This window comes from Leuresthes tenuis, unplaced genomic scaffold (genome assembly GCF_036924035.1).
Source record: "Leuresthes tenuis unplaced genomic scaffold, fLeuTen1.0.hap1 SCAF_4, whole genome shotgun sequence".
In the NCBI taxonomy this organism is placed as follows: domain Eukaryota; kingdom Metazoa; phylum Chordata; class Actinopteri; order Atheriniformes; family Atherinopsidae; genus Leuresthes; species Leuresthes tenuis.
The window spans coordinates 10670476-10685865 of record NW_027325358.1 but is presented as its reverse complement, the minus strand read 5'-3'; the positions used below and the strand labels follow the sequence as shown (position 1 = coordinate 10685865).

General features: G+C 39.6%; 1 protein-coding gene across 2 annotated transcripts; it reads left to right on the top strand.

Annotated features, from left to right (window-relative positions):
- The first annotated feature begins 1822 nt into the window (after window positions 1-1822).
- On the top strand, window positions 1823-13071 carry gne (glucosamine (UDP-N-acetyl)-2-epimerase/N-acetylmannosamine kinase). Of its 2 annotated transcripts, none has more exons than XM_072384553.1 (14): window positions 1823-1909; window positions 6089-6163; window positions 6546-6694; window positions 6821-7067; window positions 7259-7466; window positions 7845-7997; window positions 8140-8352; window positions 8788-8875; window positions 10098-10308; window positions 10728-10857; window positions 10947-11168; window positions 11403-11585; window positions 11707-11823; window positions 12164-13071. In XM_072384553.1, exons 2-14 carry the CDS (start codon window positions 6107-6109, stop codon window positions 12397-12399), a joined length of 2214 nt encoding a protein of 737 aa, XP_072240654.1. In that variant the 5' UTR covers window positions 1823-1909; window positions 6089-6106; the 3' UTR covers window positions 12400-13071. The 2 variants fall into 2 exon arrangements, with proteins under 2 accessions (XP_072240654.1, XP_072240653.1); XM_072384552.1 differs by lacking the exon at window positions 1823-1909 and adding an exon at window positions 4177-4349.
- Window positions 13072-15390: the final 2319 nt, after the last annotated feature.

Genomic DNA, 15390 nt, shown 5'->3' with positions numbered 1-15390 from the left:
CGCTGCAACTACCAGTGCTGCTTACAGGGCAGTGGTGCTTCTACAAAACATGTCTTTTAAAAAAAAATGTATTAATTCAAGTTCAGGTTCAAGCTCTGAAGTTTCATAAGGTTATAGACCAGTAGCCATGTCATACAAAGCCACAAAATATGTTGATGTAATTTGTGTGAGCAGAGTCAGCATGTTGTGTGTGTTAAAAAAAAAAAAAGCATCGTCGTACTTTTCATCCATACGCTCTTTTTTATGCTGAGGAACCCTTTGCTCTTGAGTCTGGTATGCCAGAAGACTCCTGATTGATGATCTGAGGCTGCAGTCTGGCTCCCAGGGTCGTTCAGTTCAGCATTACAGCTAAAAGCCAAGCCATGCAGTACAACTATCAGTAAACAGAAAGATTGAGGGAGGCAAAAACCAGGCTAATGTGCTTATTGTTTTTGTATTTGTTTGCTGTAGCTCTCACTGGTTAATCAAGCCTTGCAGGGCAGTATTTTATGTGTTTTAATGGCAAACACGGTCATATAATAAACGGTCATATAATGACGGTCATATAATAAACTGGAATCTGATGAGTCATGTGGCATTGGGTGTGTGCTGCATGGATGTGAGCCCACCCCCCAAAAAAATGAAATCTTTCATGAACAGAAACAGAGATGGTAAGTTTATTATGAAGGTCTACATTTATCTGGTTTTATTTATTTATCTGGAGTTATTTGAGAATTGACAATGTACTCCAAGTATACAAAAAAAGTTTTAGAAATGGGCGTGCATGAGTATCCATGGCATGGATGACTTGAGTATGTGTGAAGGCAAATCAGAATTTCAAAGAGATATATGTCACCATAAAGACAACTTTGTTCCAAGGAGGTCTGTGGTTAGCTCAGCAGGACAATGCCATACCTCCCTGTGCACAACTTCCAACAGTGTGGCTTCATAGACTGTGTGTGTGCTTGACTGGCTTAATATGGTGTGGCATAATATATAGAGGAGAATCAGAGTACAAAATGGACTGTTGAGCCACAGAAATATTGTATTCAGCAAGAATGGATACAGATTTCTTATGCAACGCTCCAACAATTAGTATCATCAGTTCCCAAATTATTAAGAAATGTTATTAACAGGAAGAGTCATGTAACATGTGTTGCTGGCTTCAGATTTTAAATTTTATATTTTCAATTTAGTTCATGAGGACACTGAAAATAATGGTGCATGTTCGATGAAAGTTCAGTTGAATTAACAAAATACACAAGTTATACAGTGTATCATTGGGGGTATGAATGTGTGTGAATGATTAGAAAGCACGTAGTTATGTGTATCTTAAGACGTGCTGTATGAGTGTGTGTGAGTGGGGTGAATGCAGCATGTAGTGAAGCGCTTTGAGTGGTCAGTTAGACTAGAAAAGTGCTATACAAGTACAAGTCCATTTACCATTTACCATTTACACAAATACAAAAGTTTTTATTGAACTTTCAAAAAACTTTTTTCCCCAGGAAATGGGATTTGAAGGTAAAACTAAGAGTCTAATCAAGAGGAAATTGGAAGATTTGTGAGATGAATCACAGAAATTTGATATGTATTCACTCCAGAAATGGTTGGTCTGAAGTAAAACAAATACAACTATTGTCGCAATACCGAGGTTTGGACATCATTATTTGTCACAGTGAAACATCCAAATTGAACATTTAGTGAAATGTTAAAAAAAAGTAAATTAGTTACCTATTTATTTGAGATTTTGAGGAAAACCGGACAGTAAATCTTTTCTCCCCCTCTCAGTGTGTAAGCCATTGCTGCAGAAGGGTGGCGCTATAGTTTGCATCCACCGTGTAAAACTAACCAGAAGAAGAAAGTAAGTGCTAAGTAAACGTAACTATGGATTGAAACGATAGGTGAATACGTCGCCTCTGGATAATTCAAGGTAATCGATATGTTGTGGGCTTTCACAGCCATCATAAAATGACATCCAGATAGAGAAATATCGCTTTCGCCAACATATGTGCAAAGGTTTTCCTCTCCAGCTAACATCAGCTAAAACAGGCCACTGTGAAACGTTTGGCCGGTATGTCGGAGGATGGTTTTTGCAACGTGTCCCACACATATTGCACCGACGATGATAGGAGTTTAAAAGATTGTTTTTGAAGCACAATTTTCTTATATCTTACTTACACATTCAACGAGCCCGCTGATTATATCATACGTTTGTTGTGAAAGTCAAACCTTCAGTCTTGGTGGTGAGAATGGATACGACGTAAGAGTAAACACGTTAATAAAAGGTAACTGTTAGCAATTGTTCCGATGCTGCCTTCAGGTAGTGGTAGTGCCATAAACTAGTGGAATTTGACTGTATCTTAAACTTGATTGGGACTGAGACGCGCGTGTTAAAGTGTTTGTGTAATTAATTTAAAAGTTAAAGCCACTTCAGTAATTTTTTTAATTATTTTTTAGAAAAAGTTATCTAAGTTTGGCTATAACAGATGCATGCGGCTTTCTTTTTGGCATTGGCTTTATTAAATAGCAGAGGTGCATAAATACAGTTACGGCTGTTTGGAATGAAGACATTGTCCTGCTGACATTTTAAGAAAGGTCTGTGTGACAGAAATGGAGACTTTAAAAAAAAATGAATGAAATGATGCAAAGGTAAAAATGTGAGATTTTGCCCATTTCCTTCATATAGGACAGTAACTTTTAGGAGATCTGACTCCCGGCACATTAAAGTGTTGAAGCAACCAGCGTGTCTGTTGTTTTTCCGTCAAAAATTGTCTGAAATTCACCAAGAAATTCAGTTTATGCTCACTTGTCTCCATAAATTACACAAGGCCTGTCATGTCGCTTGTTTCTTTACTTGTAATTTGGAAAGCTTCTTGTTTTGCTCTACTCTCTCCTGTATTCTCCTTTCTAGATATATCCTTGTTGGTGAGACTAGAATAAAGGACTGTATAGGGTTGGTACGTTCTGAGTTTAAGCTACATTCGCTCCCAGGGCGTCGGTCAGGACACAAACAGAGGAGATTGGAATCCAGTTTAGGCAGTTTTACTGATGAGAGGCAGGCACAGGTGAGTTACAGGCATGAGACTGTTTACATGGCAGGAGACGGTGCTAACACTGAATAGATGTCTGAATATGCGTGTGTGTGTGTGTGTGGTTCTGCAGAATACAAACAGAAAAGGAAACCATTATGAGCATAAACACAAATACCATAATATATTACATAATTGCAATAATATAGTATTTGATAGTGTAGCATTTACACTATACAGGTTGTGACAGTATAAGATCAGATATGAGGAATAATCTTGATTAGTGCAATAACTTCACCACTCTCTATTTACCATACCAGCTCTTATATAGACCACAAATAAAGTAAGCAATAAACCGTTATCAAATAAAGGTCTCGATAGCCTTAAATGGCGTTAACAAGCTTTCCCCCCACGACTGGCGTCCTTGTCAAAATTGGCGTGGTTTGGAGGAGGTTTCGTAAACAATAATAATAATAATAATAATAATAATAATTACGCCTTCAGGAACAATAGGGCCTTCGCAGTTCACTGCTCGGGCCCTAATAAAAGCAATATTTGATATTTATAAACGTAGTTTTAAAAAAAGAGTAAGTTTATTAGAATGGAAGATTAAAAACATGCTAAAATGAGCCAAAAGTGCAGTGAGTCATTCTTGTGCCATTGTAATTTGTTGGATTTTATGGTAATCCTGTGAAGCTGGATGGGTGCACAGTTCATGGGCCGTTGCACTGTTTGCTCTTTATCTACATCAGAGCAGAATGACATTGAATCAAGGCCAACTTTTCAGTTTAGCGATGTTCCTCATGATATGTGAACCAGGATATCACAACTGTATTAACACAGAGGGTAACTGAACCAGATGGTATTTATTTTCTTAGCAAATTTGCAGAACCAGTCCCTCTTGTCTTAAAAGGTGCTCAGTCTGTAATCACCTGGTGTCATTAGGTAGATCTAGGGCTGTAACATGAAACTTTTCACTATTATGCAAGTGCAAGAGGAGCAGGAATAATTTGCAACACAGAGGAGGAACAAGGAGGCAGTGTCCTTTGGTGAATGTCTATGGCCCGTGGTTTGTCTTCTGTCTGCTCAGCCAATCGTGAGCTGCCCCGACCTCATGCAGCCCCTCCCCCAGCTCTATTATCCATGCCACGCAGCCTTTCTCTCTTCCTTTTTCCTTATGCTGTTTGCTGGTTCGTGCACGCCCTCCCTTCGTTGCTTAATGCAGCTGGGATTGAAATAATTAAATAGAGGAATTGGAAAAAGAGTAGTGGATTCTTATTCAGTTTTCCATAGTGGTGTGGGATGGAGAAGCAGCCAGTGTCTTTGGGCAGAAACCCTCATGTGAGTCAGATGGCCCTTTTTCCCCCCTCTACCATCACTCTAAGGATTTTATCATTATCGTATAATCCTTCCTGTCTTTCTCACATTGTAGTTATTTCTGTTTTGCATGATTGGTCTTTTTCATCCGCCTCTGTTGCTGTGTCATCTCTGCCTTTGCTTTCGGCATGCGTCCCCGCCCCCATAGCATAACGCTGGCTGCTGCTACTGTCTTGTGATGCTTAAATGAAAATTAAGGTCTGCTGAATGTTATCTGGTGTAAATCAAAAGATTTAGTTTAAAGAGAGGTTTTTTTGTGTATGTGTGTGTGAGACCCAACTGTTAAAGCTGATTTGACTCACCACACAGATGAGGCAGATTGAGACTAGAGAGGCACTAGTCTGAAAAGAAAGTGATCCAGGTTGACCCCATATTTGAATTTTATTATATTGATTGAATAAATATATATAACCCTGTGTTTTTTAAAAAATTGACACCTCAAAACTAGTACCCTTTTCAATCTTTTATTGTTATATTTAAGATGCTCATGAACAGTTCCAGACCTCCCTGGGCCCACCGAGACCAACATAATGGGTGAAACACCGAAAAATATTCAAAAGTTACAAACGCTGGATGTTTAAAGTTAAAGTGATTCCATAGACCTTTTTTTATGGAAGACCATTTGAAAGTAAATGTAATGTGGTGAATGATGAATAATTTCCACTTCATGTTAGTTGTCTCAGATGAGCGAAAACCAAACTGAAGCAATGTGAGCAATAATCTGTCTTTTCCATTTTTGATCTGAGCACAAAACCAGAAGATGGAGAATGATACATTATCTGATTTTTCAGTCTGGTTCAAGAAATCAAAGTTGAATAAACAAGTTTTTTTCTTTCCTTGCCTCTCCTGACTGGTTTGTCCCAAAATGTTGATGCATAAGAGCTAGTGTAGTGGTATTATTGCCACCCTTTGTGTGGGAGACCTGAGTTCAAATCCACTGCATGAAAGCTATTACCTCCAGTAATACCCCAGTAGGGATCCTTAGGCAAGACCCCTTTACCCTATCGGCCTGCCTGTAAGTCGCTTTGGATAAAAGCATCTGCCAAATGCATAAACACACAATTCAATTTCAGTCCATTTTTTTTCTTTTTTCATCTCTCTGAGGACTGAAGAAGGGAAATAAAATTCCTAACCCTTACTTGCACGTTCACAATGTTTACAACCTCGACTTCTACTATTCGGGCTGAACGATATTGGAACAAAAATACAAATTGTAATATTTTGTGTTTCTGAGATGCATATATCGCAAAAAAAAAGATAAAGAAATGTTCACAAGACGACTTGGAATTTGTAGTGGAGTTTGAGTCACTTTTTCCTTCCTAACATTCCTAGTGCATCCTGCAGAGTGATTATTGCACATCTACACGTTGAAGCCTAAATGATATATCCTGCTGCCCTAACCGTATTTTTTTGGTGTGTCCTCCTGAGATGTGACTGGATGTGAGGCCTTTACTTTGCCTTGTAAAGCTTTGTTCTACAGCATGCTCAGCTCCTCTAAGAATCGTTGGCACACGTTCTTCATATAAGTATATAGCATTTTTAGTGTAGTTTTGTTGTGTGTTTTCATGCCTCAAATTCTGAAAACTTGGAAGGCCCAAGTGAGTATGACCTGTGGCTGGATTTTACAACGACACTAACGCATAATAATGCTTTTGCCAGAAAATTACCGGGACCTCATCACCTCTTTTGCCTCTGTTTCCTAGGAGCTGTACTCTCAGAGAATGCAAAGGAGCAGAGAAAAGATGGAGCGAGACAAATTGGACGAAGAACAGAGTCAGGTGTGACCTCGTGTCTTTGGTGTATGGGAACATTGTTAAAGTCAAGTTGTTGCAAAGAAAGATGGCTTCTGGTGTTTGCCCACAGACTCTGTTGTTCTTTGAAGTTAATGATTAGATTGTGCCAAAGTCTAACTGTCTTATGTTTTCTTACTTTTAGACTAGTTGAACAAACTGATCAGGAAGTTAGTCGGCAGTAAGATCCTTTATACAAATGGGATTGTTTTCTGTACATTGTTGGATATTTAAGAATAATTATGAATAATTATTTCTAATGAATATTAGACATGTCCAGTATGTAGTGGAGAAAGGTGCGTGATTTAAGTGTGTTAATGTGATGAGCTAATGGTCCCCGTGTGTGTCTGTTCTCCTTTACTTGGTGAAGTGTAAGAGGAAGTTGAGGGTGTGTGTGGCAACATGCAACAGAGCAGATTACTCCAAGCTGGCCCCCATCATGTTTGGGCTCAAATCCCACCCTGATGAGTTTGAACTGGAAGTTGTGGTGCTTGGTTCACATCTCATTGACGACTATGGGTAAGACTACCTTTCCTTCTTCTAATGGGCTGTTCATAATCCACCACAGATTTTTGGTTTAGTTCTACGTTCGCTGTTTGAATGATATGTTTTGATGTGCTTTTTTTCCCGTTTCCTCCTCTTAAGGAACACTTTTCGTATGATTGAGCAGGATGACTTCGACGTTGGCTCTAAGCTCCACACTATTGTTAGAGGAGAAGACGAAGCAGCCATGGTGGAGAGTGTTGGGTTGGCCCTGGTGAAGCTCCCTGACGTCCTACAGAGACTCCGCCCTGACATCTTGGTCATACACGGTGACCGTTTTGACGCTCTTGCTCTGGCGACTGCTGCTGCTCTGATGAACATTAGAATACTTCATTTGGAGGGAGGAGAGGTCAGAAGGCTTCTCTGTTGAGCAGCTTCCACTGTATGAGAATCATTTTTCTTAATGTGATGTTTATTTACACAAAGCTTGTGTGTTCACTTTATGATGTTGTATCTGTCCCATTTTGATCCAGTTTACTTCTCTACACTCTAGCAACAGACTACATTTTTCTCCCATCTGTCCCATTCTCCTTTTCCCAGGTTAGCGGTACAATTGATGATTCGATCCGTCATGCCATCAGTAAGCTGGCCCATTATCATGCCTGCTGCACACGCATGGCAGAGCAGCACCTCATCGCCATGTGTGAGGACCACTCTCGCATCCTTCTGGCTGGATGCCCCTCATACGATAAGCTCCTGGTGACTCATCACAGAGATGACTACGTGGATATCATCAAGAGCTGGCTAGGTATGCAGGGTAACAGTCATGTGGACAGACATGTAGTGTGATACATCCATCTGTGGTTGTGCAGTGTACTAATCACTTAATGATTTACGGTAAATTCGTTGGTCACTGATTTTCATGCATCATTTCTCGTATTTCGTATATTTCAATAATCAAACATATCCAACCTTGGAAGTTCACTTTTGTGAGTCTTGTGAATTTCCACTTTGGGGTCTTTATTTTCAACACAGACTTTCTGAAATATCTTGGTGGGATTGTTTAAAAAAATGAAGACAATATTGAGAGATTTTAGACATATCAGTCTTGTGACATTAGAAGTGATTCTACACAAACGTGCTTTCTTATGTTGTATACTGCATGTGATCTATTATTATTTTGCAGGTGACAAGGTGCAGGACCGTGACTATATAGTGGCATTGCAGCACCCTGTTACCACAGACATTCAGCACTCTATTAAGATCTATGGGCTGATGCTGGATGCCCTACTCTCCTTCAATAAGAGGACGCTCATCCTCTTTCCTAACATCGATGCCGGTTAGTTAAACGGGTCTTATTTGTATTTCCCTGCTTTGTTTTTCTTGATTTGCAAGTTTTTCTTTTTATCAGTTTAAAACTGGGACCAAAAGAATTACAGAAAAGTTACTGCCTCTAGAACTTCTCCTTCTCATTTTAACAGGAAGTAAGGAGATGGTACGCGTCATGCGAAAGAAGGGTATCGAGCAGCACCCCAACTTCCGAGCAGTGAAGCACATTCCCTTTGAGCAGTTCATCCAGCTTGTTTGCCATGCAGGCTGCATGATCGGAAATAGCAGCTGTGGAGTGAGAGAGGCTGGGGCCTTTGGCACACCAGTCATTAACCTGGGAACAAGGCAAACAGGCAGAGAAACTGGTAGGTTTCACCTGCTGCGCATGTCATCGTTTAGTCCTGATTTCACCTCTAGCAGAGCAAGAGGAAGATTGAAGGATCACATTTGCTGAAGAAGCAAAAGGTTGTTGCTTACTGAGCTTCTTCAGAATTTACAACCTAATTTAACTTCAAACTAAAGGACTGAACATTTTAAAATATCAAGATGAGTTGCCACTGACATCAACAGAAAAAAAGCAGGTAGATTTGTAATTTTATTATTCAGGTTGGAAGGCTGTCAACATTCTCATAAAGTCTGTTTGTCATTTGATGGAAATTCATGTTTTGAATATTAAAATAGTTCTGAAGCAGCTAGAAGTCTAACAAAAGCACGAAGACGCGTTCGCTTACATCATCAGTCCAATTACTTCTTTACTTACGTTATTAAATAACAACTGCGTTGTTATTTCTCTCTTTCAGGGGAAAATGTTCTACATGTCAGAGATGCTGACACTCAGAATAAAATCTACCATGCTCTGGAGCTGCAGTTTGGAAAGAGATACCCCTGGTATGTACCAGTAATACCAGTCTTAGGAGGTCTTTGTTCTCCATTTTTTCAGTTTTAGATCGACTTTTGTCTTTTTTTTTTTGTACTTATATTGAGTTGCAACAGCAACTCAAATGTCAACTTTAAGCTGGTCAGCTGAGCACCTGTCATATCTTTCAAGTTAACGTTTCATTTTATTCATGGAGGCCCTTGCATTTTAAAGAAATCATTCCACAGTCTTGAAAATGAAAATGGCACACCCTTATCAATGCTTTATAAGCACAAGATAATCAAAATGGAGGTGCTAAGGTGTGTCTCCTTCAGTTGCCACAGTGTAGTTCTGCTTCCTGTTTCGCTCTGCAGACGAGTATTTTGCAGAACCGGTAAGATACTGACTCAGAGACAGATTATAATCCTGATTTTCTTGTTACAACAGACAATTCCAGACTACTATAACCATACCCATACCTACCCATAACTCTGTCTAAGGACAAAAAGGGTTAACAATGTGTAGAATAAATCAGTTGGGGAATAGAGGTCAAAAGATCACCTAATTAAAGCTGTGGGATCACTCTCAGCTATACTTGGAGTCATATCACTTTAGCAGCATTTATTGCCATCAAAGAATCGCAGAATTTTAGACATTTCTGTTCCACAGTTATCAATAGAGATCATTGTAGCAACATTTTGCACCTACAAGACTTACGATTTTTTTTTTCTTTTCTTCAAAAATGGGATTTAAAGAATGTAATTTCTGATCTTTATTACAAGGAGTGATCAGTAAGTTCCTAGCCTGCACCTATGAGAAAACAAGACTTAACCTGATCTTATTTGGCAGATTGTAGAGCCTGCTGTTTTTGGAACACACGCTAGAAATCCAACTCTGGCCAAATGAAAATGTGGATTTGCATCTCGCACTGAAAAAGAGAATAAAAACAAAAGGAGCCAAATCTCCTGACTCAGGCGAATGTTGTGTAATGCACCACATTTCATGTCAGTTTCCAGACCTGAAGTCATCATCAGTGATGATCCAGAGCATAAAGGTCATGTCAGTGTTGGACAGAGTTGGATGCTTGCACTCTGCGTAAGTTTAAGGTCTGCAGTGAAATATGCACCACAAGGGGTCAGGTTGGTACTCTTAAGGTCACAACCGTGCATCCATCTCAGGGAAACGCATGTGCTCATAAGCATTGTGATTTTTTATTTTTTTTTACAAAGCAAAGTAATGTTTGTTTTTAACCAGCTCAAAGATCTATGGTGACGGCAGCGCAGTGCCTCGTATTCTCAAGTTTCTGCGTACGATTGACCTGGACGAGCCGCTCCAGAAGACCTTCTGCTTCCCTCCTGTGAAAGACCCCATTTCTCAGGATATCGATCACATTCTGGAGACTCAGAGTGCTCTGGCTGTTGACCTAGGAGGGACCAACCTCAGAGTGGCCATCGTCTGCATGAGGGTAGGTTTCACAAGTATAAACATGTGGACAGAATAAATATTTAATCATTTTCACTCAGCTGTCTCTTCATTTTCATTCCATAAATCTTTTATCAGAGTTTGTATGTGGAGCTTTTGTGTGGAGAAAAGAAGCACCATTATGTCATCATGATAAAATTAATTTAGTTTCAAACAAATTACATTAAATTAAACTAAAATAGATCTTAAGATATCCTATGTTTATAGGCACTAATATCTTTAGTATCCCAGTTATTAATTCTAACCCTTAATGATGTAACTATGAAGAAACATTACTTTTAGCCACTCTTCCTTAAACTTAATCTGTAATAAGTGTGTAATAATGATGATGCTATCAAGCTTTTCAAGCTCTGTTTTCATCTATTCATCATCTTTCTAACCTCTCTTCTTCTCTCTGTTCAGGGAAAGATAGTGAAGAAATACACAGAGGCCAATCCAAAGACTTTTGAGGAGAGGATGCGTCTGATATTAAAGATGTGTACAGATGCCACCCGGGATGCCGTGCGCCACAACTGTAGAATACTTGGTGTCGGTATGAAAATGCTTACTCAGATTTCTTAATGGCAAACAAAATGCACTTTTTCCATTTAAGTGTCAGCTTTCTAAAAATCTGCTTCTAAGGAATTTCCACTGGTGGACGTGTAAACCCACAAGAAGGTGTCGTCCTACACTCCACGAAGCTGATCCAGGAGTGGACTTCTGTGAACTTGAGGACACCCATCTCAGATGCTCTACACCTGCCTGTTTGGGTGGACAATGATGGCAACTGTGCAGCGTTGGCTGAGAGGAAGTTTGGTCATGGAAAGGGAGTGGAAAACTTTGTCACTGTTATAACAGGAACAGGTAAGAAGGCAGGATTCCTGTGGTAAAGTCTGATTACGTATGAAGATATTATGACTAAAAAAAAATGGTGATGTTGAAGTTTCCAAAAAGCTTGAATGATGTTCAGCCTGACTGACCCCATCAATTAAAGCATAGTCATCAAAGTGTTAAACTAGTTGAATTAATTCTTATTGTGTGCTGGATTGGTTGGATCATTGCACAGGAAGTCTAAGTGAATAGCTTGACTGTGTTTAGGTATTGGAGGAGGAATTATCCATCACTATGAGCTGGTCCATGGCAGTACCTTCTGTGCAGCCGAACTGGGTCACATCATGGTTTCACTGGATGGCCCCGAGTGTTCGTGTGGGAGTCGTGGCTGCATAGAGGCCTATGCATCTGGTTTGGCGCTGCAGAGAGAGGCCAAAAGGCTGCATGATGGTAAAAAATAGCTTTTTTTTTTCCAGAAGCTCTGGGAAAAATACTAAAAAAATTAATATGATCCAAAGTGATCCATCATTTACTTTTATACATCTGACCTGTGTTATGGTGTGCTATACAGAGGACCTGCTGAAGATAGATGGGATGGATAATAAGTTCTCTGAGCCAATCACAGCTGCCCACCTTATCAGTGCATCCAGAATGGGGAACTCAAAAGCTGATGCTGTTTTGCACAAAGGTCAGAACACGAAAAATCACAGTTGCACACACACAAAACACATGACTCTGTTGGAGAAATAAGGAAAATTGTGTGTTAAGTTCACCAGGACCTTTCAGTTGTTTTTTTGTTTTTCAACCATTCCAACCATTTTTGATATTTTGTGACAATTTATTTTCACAGCCTTGACTTTCACTTGATTAGAACATCTGGATGGATAGATGGATACTTGAGACAAGATGAAAACAGGCCTAGTGAAAAAAGAGTGTAGAAGCTTTATATGCCTCTGGGCACCAATGAGACAACTGAAGACATACAAACCCAAAGAAAAACTAACTTGCGTGTCTTTTTCTTCTTGCAGCATCCACAGCACTCGGTGTGGGGATCGTAAACATCCTCCACATTGTCAACCCCTCATTGGTCATTCTGTCTGGAGTGCTGTCCTCTTACTACCAGGCCCCAGTTCAGCACATCATCTCAGAGAGAGCTCTCTTATCTGCCCAGAGTATCAAGGTTCTTACATCAGACTTGGAAGAGCCTGCTTTACTTGGAGCTGCAAGCATGGTGTTAGACTATGCCACAAGAAGAATATCCTGAGGGATCTACAGTTGGCTCTAGACATATTAGGACACTCATCATCATTTTTTTTTAATTTGCAAGACATATTGAGGTAACAGTTTTATAATGAAAATGGACTTTAAACATATGCTCACTGTTTTAATTTGATTGATATTCACATTACATTGAAGGGATTTTGAAGGACTGGTACATTGTTTTTATGTAGAAGCTTCTGTTTCAGGGGCTCAATGAGTTTTATCATTGTCGATGATGCTTTTCCAGGTGTTCATTGCAGCTGTCCGTAGTTGTTTGTTCACAGGTCTTTCTGCCTTTTAGTTTTGTGTTTAGCAAGTGAATACGGCTCCATTGGGGTTGATATCACTTGGACTTTGACTTGGCCTTTAAAATGTTGGATAGTTTGCGCTCTGTGTTTTGGGTCATTGTCTTAATTGATCAAGCTGCTTCTGTCATCTAACATGACTAGTGACCAGTGCCACTAAAAGCCATGCACGCCTTTATCATTGCGTTCTCTTCAAGGATCCTGTTACCGTCTTCACTTGTTGTCTTTTGTGGACATTCTTTTCATGTTACTATCTCACAACTTTTTCTCTCAGAATGTACTGTTGGTTTGCTTCTGATCTCTGATGTTTTTTGTTTCATTTAGTTTTTACAGTTCAATAATGGCCTGTTTTGTTTGCATAGAAAGCTTCTTTAATGGCATGCTCTGAGTTCTCAGAAACAGCCTTTAGGCGAGGATGCCACAGTTGAAATCAACCATAAAGCTTTCCACATTAAAATGCTGTAATTCTTAAAACGTTTCTATAATTTGGATGTTAATATCCTCACTTCAAAGCTGGAAGCCTTCACTTAAAGCTCCTTTTCATTATGTAACTGTAACTTGAAAGTAACAAAACTGGCCTCAGTGTCCCAAATATTTCTAGACCCATCTGTAGTTCTGATATCATAAAGACTGCTTCCAAGAGATGGACCCAAAAACTGACTGTAGTCAGAATCAGAATCTCTTTATTCACCGAATGGACGATGTACACAGGAATTTGACCTGGTGTAACGGTGCCACAGGATATTAAATAACAGTTAACATAGCAGGACAAGTAAAAAGAAGGTGACCCAAATAAAAATATATACAGTTGAGGTGGGATATGTACAGAATGATATGACCGGAAATATGTACAAGATCTTTGGCAGGGATAATATTGTAGAAGAGATGGGGGAGAGTGCTACTTCTATTTCAACTGTTTTTAGGAATGGTGAGGGGTGACTAGGATGTTTGTTTATAAGGGTAAAAAAGTGTTCAGGTGTCTGGTGGTTTTGGTCTCGATAGACCTGAACCTGCAGCCTGATGGGAGGGTTGTAAACAGGGAGGGAACTGGGTGTGACGGGTCTCCCACTATCCTTCTAGCCCTCTGCCAGTCAATCTGATCGTGCAGAACACACACGGGCTCCTGTTCAAGGCCCGTTAGACGGCTGGCTGTTTGCACGCTGCGCTCCAGTCTGTTCTTGGTGTGGGCAGAGGATGCAGGGTACCACACAGTGATGGAGGAGGTGAGGACACTTTCGATGGGAGCTCTGTAGAAATGTGTGCGAACCTTAGGGGAGACGTTCATCTTGCAGAGCAGCTTGAGGAAGAACATCCTCTGGTGCGCCCGCTTGATGAGTGTGTCTCCCATTTCAGGTCGCTGGTGATGGTAGTGCCCAGAAACTTCAGAGTCCACCATCCACCAGTAGTGCCTCTACTACACAGATAGCTAGAGATTTTTTAAAGCTCGGGTGATATCTGATGTCTTTAAAATTACTACACCAATGCTTGGTATGGGCTTCATGCATTTAAAAAAGAATTCTGCTGACAATTAGTTTATCAGAACCTGGAAACACAGTGTGGAGTGGGTCCAGTGTACATGTTAGAAATTTCAGCCTCTAATGCCTAAAATGAAATCTAAAGTTTAATGAAGCTGAACAAATTATTAGATGTGACCAAAATATTGCATAGACATTCTCCTGTATGGTAACTATTTTATTTGTTCTAAATGATTGCTTTTTCAATTTTATATGGATCTTGTAGGAGCGTTTTCTTCCCAGTTTATCTCTTGAGGTAAAAATTACTAACTGGTTATTATGTAATATTTCCATGTTTCGTTATTGAATTGTTTTAAGGTGGTATTTATCAGAGGCAGGGACTAAACTGACAAATAAATGAATTGCTAAGGCAACAACTGATTTTTCTCTTTTTTGTGCATTATATGACCACTGACCATGAGGATTTTAGCCTTTTGAATATAACAGTTTGTATGTGCTATTACATACTGCATTGTACATGAAATGATTTTTGTAACTGTATAGATGATTTACTATACAAGTTCATTGATTTATGTTGGTCCAAATAATGAATAAAGATTTTAGGCATTCACAAGAAAAGCTTCATTTGATTCTAATAGAAACTGTAGAGGTGTTCACAATAATACAAATTCTGCTTTACTTTACACAGTTGCAAAAGACCAGTCTACAATATTTCAGGGTCTCCATCCATGTTCTATATCTGCATAATCCAATTCAGGGTCGCAGGGGGTCTGGCTTCCAGGAGGGCCACATGTCAAAGTCTTTGGGCAACCCCACCTTGGCTACCAATGCATCCATCGTATGTATTGGTGTATGACAAACATACGTAAAGAACATAAATATATGTGTGACTGTGTAAAAGAAAGCACCGTGTAGCCTCCAAATGGAATGTAAATGGAGTGTAAAAGTGCTTTGAGTAGAAAAAGCACTATACAAGTGCAGTCAATTTACCAAAAATCTTTTAATACCTCATGGTTTTGATGAGAGGTTTGCACCCGCTTCGTTTTCTCATGTAGTTTCATGAGGATGTAATCTGTAACTTCTCCAAAATTCTTGAGAGTTCCAAAATATGTTAGTATGCGTTGACAGTCTTTTCTTCACTCTGCAGTCTAAGTCATATCAAACCTCTCAGGAAAGTTACATTTGGATAATCAAATCATCTGATGCTGCACTCCA

What these genes read in the sequence shown, in the direction of transcription:
- gne (XM_072384552.1), top strand. Translation starts at nt 4,311, where the DNA reads ATGGAGAAGCAGCCAGTGTCTTTGGGCAGAAACCCTCAT. An exon ending in CTTTCCTAACATCGATGCCG is followed by an intron (nt 7,998 to 8,139) that starts GTTAGTTAAACG and finishes TCATTTTAACAG; the next exon opens with GAAGTAAGGAGATGGTACGC. An exon ending in CACTGTTATAACAGGAACAG is followed by an intron (nt 11,169 to 11,402) that starts GTAAGAAGGCAG and finishes GACTGTGTTTAG; the next exon opens with GTATTGGAGGAGGAATTATC.